The sequence below is a fragment of the Chelmon rostratus genome, chromosome 20, assembly GCF_017976325.1.
Source record: "Chelmon rostratus isolate fCheRos1 chromosome 20, fCheRos1.pri, whole genome shotgun sequence".
Lineage (NCBI taxonomy): Eukaryota > Metazoa > Chordata > Actinopteri > Chaetodontiformes > Chaetodontidae > Chelmon > Chelmon rostratus.
In genome coordinates, this window is record NC_055677.1 from 10,556,533 (window position 1) to 10,575,422 (window position 18,890).

The window sequence follows — 18,890 nt, forward strand, 5'->3', positions numbered from 1 at the left end:
GGGGCATTATGATACTTTGGTTGACGGACTTCAACATCGGTTAATTTGCCCATAAAATGAATCCTGATTTTAACCCATCTGACGACTGAACACGCAGACCGAAGAGCACGAATCCTGCAAATTTGCCAAAAAAAGACCTCTACCCCTACTGCTACATTATTCGCTTGCACCCACAATATCCCAGTGCTGCAAGTTGAATTGGCGGCTTCATTTGCAGCAGGTAAGTGCTGCCAAACACTGTACCCACAATGCAAAGCTATGCTAGCTGGTCCCTAGCAGAGCAGCCTGACTGCGAGCAAAAAACAACAGGCTACTTTGCGAAGAAGGCAGCTGCATGGATAGCGACAACAACGACGACCAGGATTCTACTCATGCAATTATATTTTCTTAAACCAAAATGTATCGTAGCCTTATAATGTGAGTACTGTAGCGTCTTAAGTGTTCTTCACCAGCTGAAGTGATATTATTCCGTTCCTTTAAGGGGAACTGTTTGCAGGCTAGCTGGCTAGCTCGCTAGCTATCTGCGTCTCTCTATGTGCGAGCGTCTTCCGGCAGCAGCGGCGGCGGCAGCAGCGGTGCCATGAACAGTGGACTCCCAGCTTCAGCTGCTCCGCTCGGGGGTGCCGGGATACCCAATGTCAAGGTGAAGTTTTGCCGATATTACGCGAAAGACAAAACCTGCTTTTATGGAGACGAGTGTCAGTTCCTGCATGAGGATCCGTCCATGGCAAGCCTGCCGCTGCACGGTGGCGGCGGTAGCCCCGTCCCGTTGTCCATGGCCGGGGGTGGCGGGACGCCAGCGGGATATTCTCTCGGTGGCTCTGCGTCTGCCTGTCCGGGCAGCGGGGGGACCGGTGTGTCCAAGAAGAGCGAAACACTGGGTCCTGCAGGCACGTCTCTGGAGGGGCAGCTGTTAACCAGTGAGTGTCAATTACAGTTAGGCAAGGCCTCACACGAGGTGTCTGACTATGACTTTACTTTTGGGCCTTGTTGGGCTTTGTTAAAATTTAGCCCGAGGATTCTATGAGGCCTCCCTACTCCCCAAAACAGCGTGGGTTACGTTTACCTGCCCAACATCATCCATAGCCTTCTGAATGCAGCTAGCACATATGCTACTCTTTAACTTCCTTGTGAATAGCTTTGTCTTCAGGTAGTAAATTGTGCCTTATAACAAAACATAACATTATCCATGCTGTTGCAGCTTACATGGAGGAGGCCTGCTGTTTTGTATGACAGCTGTGAGTGGGCAGAAATCCGCTACCCACTAAAGTTAGCAAGTGTAGCCATTAGCCAACTAGCGTTAGCAAACTTAGCGTTAAACTGGTCGCTTTAACTAACTTTAAGGCGTTTGGCTTTGCCTTCAGAGTAGCGCTATCAGTTTAGTACAGATGCTGCTTTTTGTCTTTCAATTAAATGTTGTTTATGTGAACTGTAGTGTGGCTGTTAAGATGTCCTATAAGTTTATATGTTTGCTATCATTAGCATAGCTACGCTAGCTGTTCACAGGGCATTGTTTTTACGTCGTGTCGCCGTGTTTTCCCAACGTAAACAAACAGCAAGTAACTAACATTCACGTGCAACTCTAAAGCTAACTACGTCCATTTGAACTTGGAACCCTTTAAACCAGTAATTGTTGCTAAAACTTTTGTTGTATCACCCTGTGGCAGGCTTTAGTAGTTGCCGACTCTGCAGTTGTGGAAGTGTTTACAGACTTTATAATTAGCTCTGTGATCGGTTAAGCAAACACTCAGCAATGCTGACATTAACATGCATGCTTTTGGTCTCTATTAAAGTACAGAATTGCATCAAATCTCTCGCAGTTAGTGTTTGATAAACTTTTGTCTCTGTCGTCCACAGTCCCAGGGATGGAGGGTGCAACCCTGAGTGATGCCAATCTTACCAACTCTTACTTCAGCAGCAGCTTTATTGGGGTCAATGGGTTTGGGAGCCCAGTGGAGTCTAAATACTCAATGATGCAGGTACAAAAGGGAAGTAGATATAAAGTCAGTGTAAACATACGGCACAATAAAGACTGCATTAAAAGTTTATTATTGTCGGGATGTCACTGTTATAGGTCCCTGTGTGTGTGTGTGTGTGTGTGTGTAAATAAATAAATAGTGGTAATGTAATGATAAATATGTGCCTACTGTAACACATCTATTTTGTTGCTGCTCTCTTTAGCGAATGACTACCAGCAGCAGCTCTCCCAGTCTCCTCAACGATGGTGCCAAGAACTTCAGCCACAGCACTCACGGTAAGACTCCTGCAGTGCTCCATGGAGTAGTATTCAGCACTCATACGTTGAATCTTGAAAGCTCTGTGGCTCAGCTCCTTACACTCTTTGGTCTCCTACAGATCCAGTGAACTCCCCGACATCCTCACTGTTCAGTGATTTTGGTGCTCTTAGCATTTCCCAAAGGAGAAAGGTGAGCACAGAAGCAGCCTTCCCAAGACAGTGAAATAATTTTTCAGTACTTATATAGTTCAGGACTTTAGTTTTGTATGGGATCCTGACAAGGATGAATGTATTCTCAGTGTCTGCCTTTATTGCCTCTAACAGGACTGGTAGATTACATGTGACTCTTACATGTTTTTCCTTGTACCACCAGGCTCCTAACCCGGCAGCAAGTGAGTTCATCCCTAAGGGAGCTCCACGTATGGCCACCATGGCTCAGTCCACTGTCCAGGCCTTCCCCTCGCCTCTCTTCCCACATCCTGGCCTCAGCAGCTCCACGGCTGCTGCACTGGCTCCGGGTGAGGGTTTTCGGAGTGTTACCAACCGAGACATCACCTTGTTATATCTGCTTTGTTCTACTTTCTATGTGGCTCAGTTTTGTTTTCCATCTTTAACTCTGAAATTGTATAGTTCAGCAAGTTTGGGAATTCCCTCATATGTATAGCACCACATGTTCTACTGATAAAACAAAAGCAAACATTTTAAATGATTACAGCCAGTGAATGCAACATGCCCTTTCTTGAAGTAATGTTTCCTCTTGTCTCCAATTTTAGGCATGTCTCTGTCTGCGGGATCTTCCCCTCTCCACTCCCCAAAAATTACACCACACACCTCACCTGCTCCTCGTCGGCGCAGTCACACCCCAAACCCTGCCAACTATATGGTGCCCACGACCGCATCTGACCAGGGCACTCACATAATCCAGAAAGAGACTGTAGGGGGGACCACCTACTTCTACACAGACAACACCCCGGCACCAATGGCTGGGATGGTATGGGCTTCACACAGCATCCTACTCTGTAGTTTAGTCAGGAAATATGAGAAGAATTCCTAACCAAACTGCGTTTAAATGTGTCTGAATTTAAAACTTCATCTAATCTGAGGTTCTTTTGGGAGGCAATAGTGTTGGCACGACACTATGCATCAGTCTGTGAGCACCCCTTTTTTCGTGCAGACCAAGTGCAAAAACCCCATAACAAAAAAAGCTGTCATTGTGGCCAACAAGCATTTGTAATACGTCTTTAGGTAGCTTTGTGTCACTGCCTTAACACCTAACTCAAATCCTGATCAGAGTTTTGTTTCATCACATTAATTTGCGTAGCTATGGGCTTGAAGTTGTAAAAAAAATTATACATGTATGATCACGCTAGTTTTCATTTCTCAATAAATAGGAAGCTGTCTTTCTCTGGTTTCATCGCAGGTGTTTCCTACCTACCATATCTATCCCCCCACTGCGCCCCATGTGGCTTACATGCAGCCAAAAGCCAACGCCCCGTCCTTCTTCATGGCTGATGAACTCCGACAGGTATTTCCCACTTGCCCTCCTCATTTTTAACTGTACATATTCCCCTATCTTCTCTGGAGGTAATGCTTGATGTGATGACCTCTCATTTCTCTTTCAGGAGTTGATAAACAGACATCTGATAACCATGGCCCAGATTGACCACTCAGAAAACCCAGGTAAAGGATATGCTCTGCCACAACAAACATTCTCTGTCTGTGCAGCGTAAAGTGGCAACATTTCAATAAGAACATTTTACGGTTCATGGAAGATTCCCTCTGTAACAACCAAAAGACCACTCTGATGCTCTGTTTTTGGCTTGCATGTGCTCATCTGCTGTGGAGTTTATTTCCTCATGTTCGTATGAAAGGATGTTGAAATGTAATGTTTGTGGTCTCTGTAGGTTTTGCTACCAGTTACCCACCCCCACCCCACCCCATCCCCACTTTCTGTCACGCAGTTGGCTACAACTATAACTGTCAAATTACATTATAAATGTGTGAAAACAAATTACTTATTACTAAATTAATTGTTTGCTCGGACAATGACCTGGAGCTTACTTAAAGTTGTTTGGTCTGTTCTTGACTGCATGTGGTTGTGCAGTTGCGTGTTTTGTTTTTTGTTTCTGAAACCACTTCTGTCTTTGACAGATGTACCATCTGAGGTGGACAGCTACCACAGCCTCTTCCCCCTCGAGCCCCTCCCTCCACCAAACCGCATGCAGAAGACCAGCAATTTCAGCTACATCACCTCCTGCTACAAGGCGGTCAACAGCAAGGATGACCTGCCTTACTGCCTGAGGAGGATACACGGTAAGAAATGCGGTGATGAGAAATTGTTTTTCAAAGGCGCATAACAGAGATGTCACACAACCAAAATAGCCACTGTGACAATTGGTGGAATACATGTATTGAATCGTAAAGTAACTTTATTTACAGAGTGAAAAAGCAACCAGCTGGTTGAGAAAATTACGTGCCTCCAAAGCGTTTCAAAAATTGCATTTTTTTAAAGGTAGTTTTAGTAATTATATGTTTTTGAAAATATATCTGGAGCACCGAAAAACTGCATTGGACTGACCCCTGACCACTGAAACGAACACTAAGTGCTGGCAAATAAATTACAATCATATTTAGAAAAATGCTACTATCTATACTTTTTCTATATTTTATATGAACCATTGGTGCCATGATAACTAGCTTTCCTTTTGCATATTACTCCATCAGCCAATGCAATGACACGACCAAGGCCAGACCATGCTGCACAGCCAAGCTACAGCAAGCCAGCCAACCCCAGCTTAACAGTTAGCTAGTTGGCTGCCCCTGTCCTGCACCACTCTTTGCAAGAAGAAAGCTGTTGCTAGTTACACACATTTGCTTTGTACTTTTACATTATTTATTGTGGGCTACAACACCGTTCGTCATAATACATTAATTGGTATCATGGATCACATTAGCCAGTGAAGTAATTCAGCATGCTGGCCAATTAACATACCCAGTCAGATTGCATTATGGTAACGATAATGTTAGCATGCATGCAATTTATGGTTAGGGAAGCAGAAGAATCTCAAGTCCTTTAAATAGAATGTTATTTTTTTACTTTATTTAGAAGTGTAAAATATATTTATTAATTTCTAAAGTCTGTTGTCTTTAAAATGTGTCCAGGTTTCCGCCTTGTTAACACCAAGTGCATGATGCTGGTGGACATGTGGAAGAAGATTCAGCACTCAAACTCTGTAACACTGAGGGAGGTCTTCACCACAAAGGCCTTTGGAGACCACTGTAAGTGTGTATTGTGTATGAGTTGTTTTTATGTGCTGGACTTGTTTGTGAATTTAATGCCATGGTGGTTCTCCTGGATGCAGTTACTTTTTTTTATGACCCAGACCTAAAATTGACCTGCTCCATAAGTTTATTAATTGTTTTGCTTGTACCATTATTGGTATTTTACCAAAAATGCTAGAACACGAAAGGTAGTGGTATACTTCTTGCTGCAGTATTGCAGTCATGCTCTATGTAAGGTGGATATTTATCACAAAGTTTTGCTTTGTTAGCCCTCAAAAGTTATTAAGCAGGAGCAGTATTCAAATGAATTAGAGCAGGCATGTCAAACTGATTCCATAAAGGGCCGAGTGGCTGCAGGTTTTTGTTCCAGCCAAGGAGGAGCACACCAGGCCAACCAATCAACATCAAGGGATCACTTAGTTATCAGCTGAAGACTGAGATCAGCTGATTAATTGATTCCAGCCAGGTGTGCTCCTCCTTGGTTGGAACGAAAACCTGCAGCCACACGGCCCTTTATGGAATCAGTTTGACATGCCTGAATTAGAGAAACTAGGGTTCTATACTTAATTCTCCCATTTGATTGTGTCCTGACACGTTATTTTTATAATGCAGAACCAATAGTTGGATCAAAAAAAAGTGTGTATAGCTGTTTAGACTGTTGCTGATTGTTTTCTCTTTCCACCTGTTTTACCTAGCCTTGGTGTTCTCCTATGACTTCCATGCGGGTGCTGAAACCATGTTCAGCAGACACTTCAATGATCCAGCAGCAGACTCGTACTTTACCAAGCGGAAGTGGGGTGAGTTAGCCTCCCTTCCTTCCTCCTTCATGTTGATACCCCTCTGCTGCACCCCCCGCTTCATACGTTTTGAGTATGTTTACTTGTTTGCTTATGAGGTCATTGACCTGGGTCTATTTGGGTGTGAGCTTTTCATGTTTGCATGTGCTCACATCTGACATTTGATGGGTTTTTCTACAACCACTCAGTTGAGTTACAATTAAGATGGTTTTCAAAGGTTCAAAGGTCTAAAACTACTCTTGTGCATGTCTGGAATCTCCACTGAAGATTGTGTTTGGAGACTGTTGTGTCCTGGTTTGACAGTTAGCATATGTGTCTCTTTACAAGAGAGACATGGGGACTTGGAGGAAACTGTGGCTGAAACTGATCGTACTGCAGGTGCTGTGTGGCCCACCTACAGGAATGCAGACGGAGGAAGCAAAACCATTCAGACCCTGGGCTTTGTTTAGTCTTTGGCGAACATTGACAATAAACCATAATATATAGCATCGCATGCGAGAACAGCGAAACAGTTTGGCCATAGCTGGTGTTTTCAGCGAGAAATTGTGGCTTTTGTTGTGTAGTACACACCCTAACACTGTCATCTGAGCAACACATAATACCGTAATATATGGTATGCTTGCTATGCCCAGTCGAGCTACTGGGCTGCCCCTTAAGTCATTATTTTGAGAAATAATTCGTTATTGCTTAAAAATGACTTCGGCAATAATGCTAAATCCAGCCTCATTTGTGAGGATTTCACAGTTTTCTGTCTTTTTCAACTGAATATCTTTGGGGTTAGTACTGTTGGTCAGGCAAAAGGAGGCCTTTTTGGAAATTCACTTTGGAATACTGAATATTTTGGAATACTGACATCACAAATCTGGGAGACCGTTTTTCTGAAGAAAAGATTGCCAAGGAAGTTGATGACAGTTTGAGGTTTAGCTCAGAAGCAATGTCTAACCCCTCAGGCTGCATTTGTGTGATAAAGCATGTCTTCGTGTGCAGGGCAACATGAACCTCCCCCACCACGGCAGCACGCAGGTCTGCTCCCCGAGTCTCTGATCTGGGCCTACATTGTCCAGCTCAGCTCGGCCCTGCGCACCATCCATACTGCCGGGCTAGCATGCCGTGTCATGGACCCCAGCAAGATTCTTATCACTGGCAAGACCAGGTACACACGCGATAAATACCTCAGCACTCATTTCATCGTTCAGTATGTGTCAGTGAATGCTGCTAATTAGAGCCCAAACTGTAAATGGTGGTTGTATGCGGAACAGCATGGATTTCAATTCCAGCTCAGAAAGTCTAGATATGACTGTTGAGTGTGAATGCATTAAAAGCAGAAGAGTAATTTTGGTTCAGGCTTCCTTTTTTTCACCACCATGTGGTTGTGCATGCTCGATACAGGCATGCAAACTATTGATGATAATGCTCTCTTATCTCTGCAGGTTACGGGTGAACTGTGTTGGGGTATTTGATGTCTTAACTTTTGACAACAGTCAGACCAATCATCTTGCCCTAATGCCACAGTACCAGGTACTTCCTATAATGAAACTTGTGTTCAATTACACATCAATATACATTACAGAAGAGGTGTACAGCATTACTAATGCAAAGCTATGGCTCATCACTCCAGCACGTGTGGTTATAACTCTTCTAAAAATGAAACTTTATATATCACTGACATTGAATCTGTATATTTTTGATGTGTGTGTGCTTTTCTGGTGTAGCAAGCAGACCTAGTGTCTCTGGGCAAGGTGGTACTGGCATTGGCGTGTAACTCCCTGGCTGGCATTCAAAGGGAGAACCTGCAGAAGGCCATGGAGCTGGTGTCCATCAACTACTCTTCAGACCTCAAGAACCTCATTCTGTAAGAAAGGGAGCGGGTGCAACATAAAGGAGCTTGTATTGTTCATTTCAGACACCGCTTGTAAAATTTTGCATGAAGTCTATATAATGCAGGCATCTCAAACCGGTTCCATAAAGGGCCGCGTGGCTGCAGGTTTTCATTCCAACCCAGGAGGAGCACATCAGGCCAACCAATCAACATCAAGGGATCACTTAGTTATCAGCTGAAGACTGAGATCAGCTGATTAATTGATTCCAGCCAGGTGTGTTCCTCCTTGGTTGGAATGAAAACTTGCAGCCACGCGGCCCTTTATGGAACCGGTTTGAGATGCCTGATATAATGCCTGGCTCTCGTTAGCTTGGACAGTAACCTTTTTCTGTAGCGAACTGGAAAGTTCTGGTGACATCTCCATATTCCAGGGATCCTCACTTAGATTTGTTCAAGGGCCAGAATTTTCTTAAACACTGTGGGAGCCAGACATTAAAATGGGGAAAAAAATATACAATTATTTAGTTTTGTTATTGTTTATTATTGCCACTTTCTTACACATGGTGTAAATGATGTCTCAGGATGGACTGGACCTCTTCCAATGCTAACATTATATGCGCTCATTTGCTGAATTGGTTAATGTTCTGCGGGCAAACGGGAATCTTTACCATGGGAATCTTTAACAAGACAGGCTCTAACTTTGTCACTAAATATCCATTTTTTCTCTCAGATGCCAGCCCAGGATAAGCTGTCTGTTTGATAGACATCTGTATTAAAATGAATTGCAAATTTTCAGTTTCACAACTAATATCGGCATAAATCAGCAGCACGAACCCTCAATTTAGGATTAGAATCAAAGTTCAGGATGCAAATGAAATTAAACATTTTCCATTTTAGTGTCTACAGCGGTCACATTTACTGTATATCTGATTATCTGTATCTGATTAACATCTATTTCCCAGAACTCTGATTGACACATCAGCCACCCACACAATTTATGTAGTTCATGATGGTAGTTGTATCAGCAGTTGTGATTTTCTATAGTGCTTAACAAAAATTTCTGGAAGAAAATATCTACCGTACTTTGTATTCAGTATACTATCACCTGTTACCAATGAAGCTGTTTACCTGCTTTTAGACTTGAGTGATAGTTACATTGCACTGAGGTATCCAGCCTTTCCAACTCACCTGAAGGCAAACACTGATGTTTTTGTGCATGTGCAGGTATCTGCTGACTGAACAGTCTCGCCTGCGCAGCGTCAATGACATTATGCCAATGATTGGAGCTCGATTCTACACACAATTGGATGCATCGCAGATGAGGAATGATGTCATTGAGGAGGACCTGGCCAAGGTATATTAGGAGAACTACTTTTTTTGTTCAGGGATTTTTTTTTAATGTGTTAAGAGAGAGACAGACCAAATGCATGAGTACACATGATTCAGCCGTGTTCGTTTATGGCTGATCTTGGGTTAGACTTTTAAAAAGGGCATTAGTTTTGTGAGCTAAGAGGGAAGTTGTGTGCACACAGGATGTCGTATGGTATATTGTAGGCTTTGCAGTCTCGTCTTGAATTCAGTTTCCCCATCTTAGAGTGTGAATGTGTGAAAAAACGACCTTAACCTCACCCTTTCTTCTTCTTCATGCCTCAGCTTCCCCTTTAAGCCCTGACTCACCAGACAAAGTAGTTTGTGTTGGTGTTCTTGCCTCCTCTTCAGAGAACAGCTGAAAATTAAAGCAAGGGGTTTTAAAAATAGGGTAGCTCTTCTGCCCAAACCTGCCTGTGATCTGCTGGTATCTATGCTGGTAGTGAGAGTGGAAGCGTCTCCTGTTGTTTAGGACATCTCTGTATTGTGTCAGCTGAATGTTTATCTGCATACGTAGTTGTCTGGTGAGCATCTTTGTTGCCAAAAATTTTACGCTTTTAAAGCTCTTGAAACACAAAATACTACATTTACACAAGTGTGTGCGTGCATGGGCGGTTGGGTTGTGGATGGGTGTTGTCCCTTTTCGGTCTTGAGTTCAGCTGTATCATGGCCGTGGGATTTCATATGAAGTGTTGTAGGCTCGTCATGGTGGCTGTGTCATTGCAACGCTTGGTTGCCATTGCTTTGTTTTTTTAGGTTATATTGTTCATTACATTATTATTATTCGTTACGAAATTATATTAAATATGAGACATCATTATCATCTTTTTTTTTTTTTTTTAACTGAAGCCTAGGGACGATTTCAGGATTGAATAACCATAATGTTTAGGACTCCATGTGTAAGACATTTAAAAAGAGTAAGGAATACCTGCACCATCTTGCCACTTTTGCTATGCACCAAACTCCAAGAGTTGGAACCAATGTGGAAGTGTCTTCCAATGCAGTTGTAATGGCCTTTAGACGCAACCCCCAAAAGACACTATCTGTGCTTTTAAAGAGTTAGTCTAGAGAAACTGATGTAGGTGGACACTAATATAATCGACTGATTGGTTTCCAATACTACTTACTCACTTTGTCAAACAGTGCAGAAAATGACAGGGTGAGACAGGCAGAGAGGAGGACAGGCAGGAGTAAATTATATCTGCAGAGCGACAGGTGAGCTACAACGGTAATTTAATGTGGAGTCAGAAAAGTATAGCTGCCCATACTTTACAATGTTACCACAGCTAGCTGTCTACACATTCAGATACATTAGCTGACATATCGCTCTGAATGACTTCACATCTGATGATTAGGTGCTTTTTGGATTCATCTGTAATGTTAGAGCCGGTCACTGTAGTCTTGGATTAACATTGGACGAGAGTGCATACAGAAATAGATGTAGAAGAAAATGCAGCTTGTTGTGATTGACTTTCAGTAAGGAGGAAGTGTTTTTGTGAGAACACAGGGTGTAGCACCATGTATGGACAGAAAGTCAAGTGACAGAGGTCTCAGTTTCTGACAGCTTTCCCTGCAGCAACAAGCAGTCTTGTTTTGTTTTTTTTCAAAAAAGATTGCCACATAGCCTCTGCCTTATTATTAGAAGTGTTTCTTCATTCTTCATTCATTAATTCTATTCTTTCTGTATGCATTCATTAATTTGCTCGTTTGCTTATTTATTTTTATTCATCCCTTATCCTGCAGTATCAGCATACCCACAGCGCTGCTTTCTCTGTACAACTATAATTGGTGGAAAGTCAAATCACGGAAGTCCTAAAGCAGTGTTAATTACTTGGTGTAAATGTGTTTTCTTTCTCATCTAAGTTGAATTTTGCTGCCTCCAGCAGCAGAGTAATTTCCTCACTTAATGCCAGTCTTGTTCAAAGTTTGTTACTTCTCATTTGTGCCATTTTCAGTAATTATAATAAAAAAAATGTAAAAAGTCAATGTTTATTTGCAGGAGGTGCAGAATGGCCGTCTCTTCCGCCTGTTGGCCAAACTGGGCACCATCAATGAGCGGCCAGAGTAAGTAGCACTTGTATAAAGGTCCACCAGTATGTGACATCTGGCTCTGTTACTACTCTGTGACCTTGTGTTGTGTGAATTAGGTTTCAGAAGGACCCAACGTGGTCAGAGACGGGCGACCGCTACCTGTTGAAACTTTTCCGGGATCACCTGTTTCACCAGGTGACAGAAGCGGGGACGCCCTGGATCGACCTCAGCCACATCGTCTCCTGCCTCAACAAAGTGAGCTTTCTTCTCTTTCTTTTACTATGTTGATTATATTTGAACATGCAGAACTGTAATAAGTTGCCCTTTATAATGAAGTCAGTCCAACATGCAAAGTGGCCTATTTTCAGAACATCTGTTCATGCTTCATATGCGCTGGCTAAAATAACGTGCCTGCATTTGCCAACCGATTGCAGAAGAGAGAGAGTAAAAGTAGGTCTATAACTGGCCTACTTCCATCAGTGACATTTGGTTACCAGCTGGTCATGGCAGGAGCAGAGGAAATGAGCTCACAGAACTTTTGAACTAGTTAAGTAATTTTCTGTTTTGCTTTCCAGATCTAACAGACATATATTCAGAACTGTGTCTAAACACAAACAGATCCACAAACAGTTCAAATTCTAAATCCAAATGATATCCTAAAGCAGCCCTTAAGCCAAAAATATCAGCATGTTAACCAACTTAACTTTCTTGTAGATTTATCAGGAGTTGTTTTGTTTGCTCTCCTCTGTTGTTCCGCTTTTCACTATATCATTTACAAAGTGGGAAGCTGGCTAGAGTTGTGACATTTGTACGTCACAAGCGTTGATCTGATCTGTTTTATTAATATACGCATCTCTCCAATTCAGGTCATCAAGGTCATCTGTACTTCAGTATGAGCTCTTACTCTCCATCTGCTTGCTTGCCTAAAAATAGGGTTTCAACTAGCAATTATGTTCATAATTGATTAATTTGCCAATTATATCCTTGATTAATCGTTTGGTTTCAACAAGTTTTCTTTCAAAATCAAAAATCAAGCAGCTATATGTTTCATTTGCATTCCTTTTTTGTAACAGTATCTTCTTGTGCTCACACAGCTGGACGCGGGCGTTCCTGAGAAGATCAGCTTGGTGTCTAGGGATGAGAAAAGCGTCCTGGTTGTGACCTATTCGGACCTGAAGCGCTGCTTCGACAGTACCTTCCAGGAGCTGCAGGCTGCAGCCTCTGGCTCTCTGTAGCGCCCTCTTTGGGCCCGGAGTGGGACTGCCCAGACCTGGAGCACACTATTGCACTACAGTGGAGGACCAGGCTCATGGATATGACATCAGCATGGCGAAAGCAGCGGGGCAGGGCTTCGTGAACCTCAGTCACATACACTGACCCCCCAGGAAGGCTTTTTCTAAAGTGTATTTTTTTTTTTAGTTTTCCTAAACCCCGCAGCTGAAAATAGTAAAACAAGGAAAAAAAAAAGAAAAAGGACAAACATGGAAGCTGTGACAAACGAGTATGATGACATTTTTTTAGATTTGGGGAACAAACGAGAAACAAACGATGAAGTTTTGAACTTTTTTCCTGCTTTTATTGTTCATTTCTACAATTGGGGTTTATTTTTCAGAAGAGGATGCACTAAGATTTTAATTTTTTTGTTAATTTTTGTTATTTTTATGAAAATGTGTGAGTGGCCTACAGGGTGTACAGAGAGAGCTAAAGTGTCACACACGGACATAAATACCAGAGCAAATTAACAATGAAAAAGAAATCCAGCTTTTCTATTGACTGTGTCTCTCTTCCGGCTGGAGACCACACCCCTTCATTGTGACGCACTAGGAGACGGGACACACCACTCGAGGCTATCATTATGGCGGGATGGCACCTGTTTCACGAAATGGGCCAGCCCACCTTTGCCTTGGTTGTTGGTTCCCCCTCAGAAAGGACAAACCACTTGGGTGGGTGGGAAGGGTTCTTAAAACTGGAAAAATCGATGGATTTCTGACATTTTAGTTCAGGATATTGTGGAACTTCAGGCTCATATGTGTGGGTGGGTGGGCTAGCATGGACTGGGCATTGGGGGGTAAAATGTGGTTTTTGTTGGCACTGAGGAAGGGGTGTCTTCTCCCGATGCCAAGTGTTTGTCACGTATGCAGCAACCACTTTTGGTTAATGGACGCTATTGTGACATGAACTGCTCAAGGATGGATCATCTTGGTTTGACTGTCCAGCACTTGGGTGTAGCCCATGGGTGGGGCTTTGGTTGAGGTGGAGCCACAGCTGCCTCTTTGTGGAATGTCCTTATTTTCTCCCCCGCCCACCCCCAACATCCTCTTTCTCTGTCTCTCTCTTACTCTCCCCTCTTTTTCCTGCTTTTATCCCAAACTTCACTCCCCACCTCAGGGGGTCTCGGCCCCTCGACATTTGAGAAACAGTGATGCTTTTTTGTGATTTTTCTAGCTGGTTTTTCTCTTTGCTCAGATATTGTGCAGGGATGCATGATGGGAAATGGGAGGCCAATTCATTTGTTGCCTCAATTCAACTCTTTATTATTCTGTGGACCAATTCCAGCAGGGGTTTTGGGAAAGGGGAAGGGGTGGAGGGCCAAGGAGAGAATAGGATCAGGGCACCAACAAGTTTTGTTTTTTCGTTTTGTTTGACTTTTAAAGATATACATGATATACAAACGTGCTGGAGACAAAGTGGCTGCTGGTTGTTGCACTCACTCGAATGGCTTGGATTTCTCTCAGGATGACAAACAGCTGGAGGGGCCCAATGATTGAATGTGTTTGGCTGTCATTGGCCGCCCCCTGTCCAGTCAGACAGATGAGCTATAGTGGGAGTGGGTGGGACGTCTTCAGATTGAGGTTTTTTGGAAATTAATAGCATTGTGGACATCCTGCTGTGAGGGATTTCATGTCGCCCTTAAGCACAGTTCATATTCCGTTGATAATTTGAATCAAATTGACTCATTTCAGTGCAGACCTGCTTCACTCGGATAAAGAGATCAATCCAGACTCTGTCAGATCACTGTTCTTAATTCCTCTGCCTTCGTCGTGTCTCAGAAGCTTTTGGCAAATGCGTACCAACATAAGACTGAAGACCAACAAGGTCACATGTATGAACCACACTGTCACATGTGAGACAAATGGGGGTGAAAGGCATGAACAGTGTCTTGGCTGCAGCTGGTTGTCATGTAAGTTGATGGTCTGTACTCGGAGGCAACAAACCTGCAGGGAACCGGCTGTGTTAGTTCATGTTCTACTTCCTCTGTTTTAGTGAAATGAACAGGTGAAAACATATTTGGTGAATGTGGTGCTTTAGAAAACCCTCAAAACACACAAACACACACTCAAACACCTTCAGATGCACACACATGCCCCCGACTCGGCCTACACAATGTCAGCGCTCATATCACTATCTTCCACTTCATAACAGACACTCCAGTTAATATAAGTGATGGCCATCTTCTCCTCCCCCACATCAACACACCTACAATCACCATCTTAGTATGTTTTATGCCCCTCTTGTGTTTATTGTCTCAAATTTTGCAATATTTGTGTGTACAGCAGTATTTTAATAAAGAATACCAAAACTGATACATGCAGGATCTTGTCTTTTTGGGGCAATTACAGCAATTAATGTATAAATGAAATATTTCAAAACATGTCAACAACATTAATATGTAACATATGGTTGGATTTTGCTAAATTATATTTACATTTTTTAATGATTAATCATCTTTAAAACTGAAAATACAAGCAAATTTAATGCACTTCACCAAGGCTGCACAAACCTCAAAGTTTGTCTTTGCAACACTAGACAATGTTTACATGCACGTTTTACACAATGAGGTGGCTGAAATGCCTATTATTATTCACTGGGATGCCTGGACCATGTTTGAAAATGTGTTAACATGCAATCTGTATCTGGAAAACAAACGCAGTCGAGTGATTGGGTTTCACTAACCAGACAGATTGCAAGTTAATACCAGGCGTACGTGTAAATCTCTTGGTTTTCTGTTTTGTAGGGTGGCAACTGATGCTTTTTTTATTGACAATTTATCTGCTGTGATTAATCACTCTATATTTGGTCAGAAAATTATGTTTGAAAAAAAGTTGATGTCTCCAGATATCTTGTTTTGTCTGTCTAGCAGTCAAAACCCCCAAAATAATCAATTTGCTCTCATAGAAAAGCAGTGGATCCTCATAGTGGAGGAGCTGGAAGTAGGGAATGTTTGGTCATTTTTTGCTTGAAAAATATTTTCTTTCCATTGACTGACTATTATTACTATTATAATTTCAGCGCCCATGGTTTGGAGAAAAGGAAATAGATGGAGGGGGGAAAACACCACACACCGATCTCCGTGCATTCATTACTTTTTCTGAACAAAAATGCAAAAACCAGCATGAGGAAATGTATATGTGTTGATTCTATATCAAAGGATTAGTAATATAGAATTAAATATACAATCAGTTGTCAGTTTATTAGGTATATGTGGCTAAAACCAGTGCAGTCTAATACAACAGCTGTGCAGTTAATCAAATGTTCATGAAGGTTAAGTTAATTTTGGAAAAGTTTTAGAGAGATGATTCAACTGTATGGTGATTTTGTAGGCTGTAGTCTGTATTACATCAAATTGAGGGGTGTTTCTTATATTTTTTCCACCCTTACAGATACTATTGGGATCCACCGTTCTAAAACTGAACATTATTGCCTTCATGAAAGTACATTTTATTGCAGGGCTGTTGTTAGACTGTGCTAGTTTTAACTAGCTGTACCTAATAAACTGGCCACTGAGTGCGTATTTACATTCACAAAAGGTCAACCTGATTGAAGTGACTCAGCCATGAAGTGATTACAGCATTCAAATAAATACAGACAGATATACCCTGTCTAACACATACTATAATTCAGTGGATAATAACTTTTTTTCCAGCATATAGTAGCTGTGTACGAGAAACATTTCATACAGCAGTGTTCCTCTTCACAAAGCCCAGCACATGAGGTACCAATACAATACGCTCTAATGGGTCAGTAAATACATTCTGCATAACTGCATGTGATAAGTACTATCAGGTAATACTTAGCTGCTCTTGGAAGGGGTTATGTGTTGTAATGCAAGATAATACTGAAGAGGCTTTAAAGGAAACGCAAAGATGGATACGTGCAGATGTTATAATGAGGTAGAGGATGCAAGAGAAGAGAGAGAGAAAGAGTCCTGACTGACTAAAAATGTAAATACCCTGTGTGAAGTTTTCAAAAGGTTAGACAGGAACAGATGCTAGAGGGAGGGGTAGAGAAAAGCCGAGTTGTAGTCCGGAGGTGGGGAGCTGTCCTCATCAGACTCCCAGTCGCACGGCAAGATAGATGGCTTGTCGTCACGGAGACCTGTGATGTCGTTGCACAGGAAAGGCACCTGGTTGTCCCGACACTTAGTGAAGGAAAAGAACCTCAAGGGCAAGAAAAACACAAAAATAAGAGTCATTATCTTGTCTATTATACATAACGTCAACATGTTGCATTCATGCATTTATATCTCTGTCATGCATTTAAAATGTCCTCTTATCTTTTTTTAAAATGTCAAAGTGATTGTAATCTTTATGTTGAACTGGAAACGCTGTAATGTCTGCAGCATCACTGCTTGTCATCATGATGATGAGATGTCTGGGCCAGTGGGAGGCAAGTCAAGGGTTTGGAGGTCAGATATCAGATGTCAACACCTGCTGAGTTTCCTGTTCTTGGTGCCGTTATTCCACGTCAGATGCTTCAGCTCCTCAGACGGCAGGATCATGCCGCTGTCACTCTGCTCATCCTGAAGCAGAGGGGGTGCAAACATACCTTATCAGACGGTTAAATGTGTTTTCAGAAAAAAATACCCTCCGAGTGTGTGTGTGTGTGTGTGTGTGTGTGTGTGCATGTGTGCGTGCATGCAAGCAGAAGTGGAGGTGTTTTCTTACGTCAGGACTGTCTGGCTCCTCGCAGGGCAGTTCCTCAAAAATCTGAAGTGTGGCCATACCCGTCATGTAACTGGATAGATTGGATTCAGATTCGAAACATGAGCTGGAAATTTCTCTATTTCTCACCTGTTTCCTGTTGTTTCTGACTTCAATTTCAGTTACCTCACACAGTTCTCTCTCAACACTTTCACATCTGCACCTGCCATTTTTCCCCCTTTTTTCTATTTATTATACTGCTACAACACTTCTCTACATTCCTTGATTACTCATACACACTATATAACATTTAAGTCAAGGTGTGCTGGCTCGGACCTAGAACACTGAGCACTAAATTTCCTAATGTTTTCCTTTCCTTTACCTCAGGTTTGTGACTGCAAGTGGGTTTTCTCTGAAGGTCTCGCTGCGACCAGGGTGTCCTGCCGTGAAAGATCCCAAAGGAATATAATCCTTACCATCCTGTTCAGGAGAGGGGACAAATTGGGGTATTTGTGAGGCCATTTGTGTCTTTGTCTTTGGTGTACCTTATCCACATGGTGAGAAACATTACAAGAAATCATTAGCCTGAACTGGTAAGATCTATAAAAAGTCCTGACCTGCTGAACCCTGGCTTGCAGCAGGTCTCCCAGGGTCTCCACCAGGTTAGTGAAGGTGGGTCGATCTGAGGGACTGGCCTCCCAGCACGCCAGCATCGTGCTGTAACTGCACACACAAACATGCAGGTATAATGTTTCATTTTCAGCCACAACACGAACGTCACATCAGGAGACACGACACGAAGGTTTGAGCCAAGTGATCTGTGTTGCTCTGTTTACTTCGCCTACACCTCCACTGCTGATTTCAGTGGGTAAAACATATCCACCCACATCTCAGGTGTGCTGTACTCAGGTGCTCGCATCCTTGTTCCCGCCTTCAACCTGTGGCAGAACTCTTCATCTATGTGAAGACCAGGGTACGGAGAAGCTCCTGTTGGGCAAACACACACATGTCACACACTACATAAATATGTGAACAGTATAAGAGCTGAATCTTCCAAACACGATCATAAGACTTTAAGATCATAAGATATCAAGTCATACACTGGCAGTGTTTGTTGCAGGGCTTTTGTGTTGGATAGCGTTTCTGTATTTTGTCCACTTCCTGTTTGTGCTTCGACCCACAGCGTGCTGAGAGAGCTCTTACCCAAAGAGAAGATCTCCCACAGCAGAATGCCGTAGGACCACACATCACTCTGGGTGGTGAACACCTTGTCAAAGATGGACTCCGGAGACATCCACTTCAGTGGCAGGCGGGCCTGTCAGCCAATCAGATGACAGGAGCAGGGTTACAAAAGACCACTAGTTAGGAAACATTTAAAGTTTGGCTGGTTGTTGGTGGGAAAATGTTACGTGATGTTCATTGCTTAATATTTTCAA

General features: G+C 42.7%; 2 protein-coding genes across 2 annotated transcripts in view; one reads left to right on the top strand and one right to left on the bottom strand.

Annotated features, from left to right (window-relative positions):
• The first annotated feature begins 290 nt into the window (after positions 1-290).
• Positions 291-15,113, top strand: pan3 (poly(A) specific ribonuclease subunit PAN3). Its single transcript, XM_041961940.1, has 18 exons — positions 291-920; positions 1,858-1,979; positions 2,182-2,254; positions 2,356-2,426; positions 2,610-2,754; positions 3,010-3,227; positions 3,657-3,761; positions 3,859-3,916; positions 4,388-4,549; positions 5,399-5,515; positions 6,214-6,315; positions 7,303-7,468; positions 7,746-7,833; positions 8,028-8,167; positions 9,359-9,488; positions 11,502-11,566; positions 11,650-11,788; positions 12,628-15,113. The coding sequence occupies exons 1-18, from the start codon at positions 581-583 to the stop codon at positions 12,766-12,768; spliced, it is 2,382 nt and encodes a 793-aa protein (XP_041817874.1). The 5' UTR covers positions 291-580; the 3' UTR covers positions 12,769-15,113.
• Positions 13,158-18,890, bottom strand: part of flt1 (fms related receptor tyrosine kinase 1) — a 37,010-nt gene continuing 31,277 nt past the window's right edge. The window contains exons 24-30 of the mRNA XM_041961939.1: positions 18,658-18,769; positions 18,342-18,441; positions 18,072-18,177; positions 17,837-17,934; positions 17,479-17,548; positions 17,242-17,333; positions 13,158-16,971 (exon numbers count right to left, since the gene is read on the bottom strand). Of these exons, the coding sequence (XP_041817873.1) occupies positions 16,803-16,971; positions 17,242-17,333; positions 17,479-17,548; positions 17,837-17,934; positions 18,072-18,177; positions 18,342-18,441; positions 18,658-18,769 (747 nt within the window). The 3' untranslated portion in view covers positions 13,158-16,802. The remainder of the gene's footprint in view (positions 16,972-17,241; positions 17,334-17,478; positions 17,549-17,836; positions 17,935-18,071; positions 18,178-18,341; positions 18,442-18,657; positions 18,770-18,890) is intronic.

What these genes read in the sequence shown, in the direction of transcription:
- pan3 (XM_041961940.1), top strand. Translation starts at nt 581, where the DNA reads ATGAACAGTGGACTCCCAGCTTCAGCTGCTCCGCTCGGGGGTGCCGGG. An exon ending in GCATTTCCCAAAGGAGAAAG is followed by an intron (nt 2,427 to 2,609) that starts GTGAGCACAGAA and finishes TTGTACCACCAG; the next exon opens with GCTCCTAACCCGGCAGCAAG. An exon ending in TGGCTGATGAACTCCGACAG is followed by an intron (nt 3,762 to 3,858) that starts GTATTTCCCACT and finishes TTTCTCTTTCAG; the next exon opens with GAGTTGATAAACAGACATCT.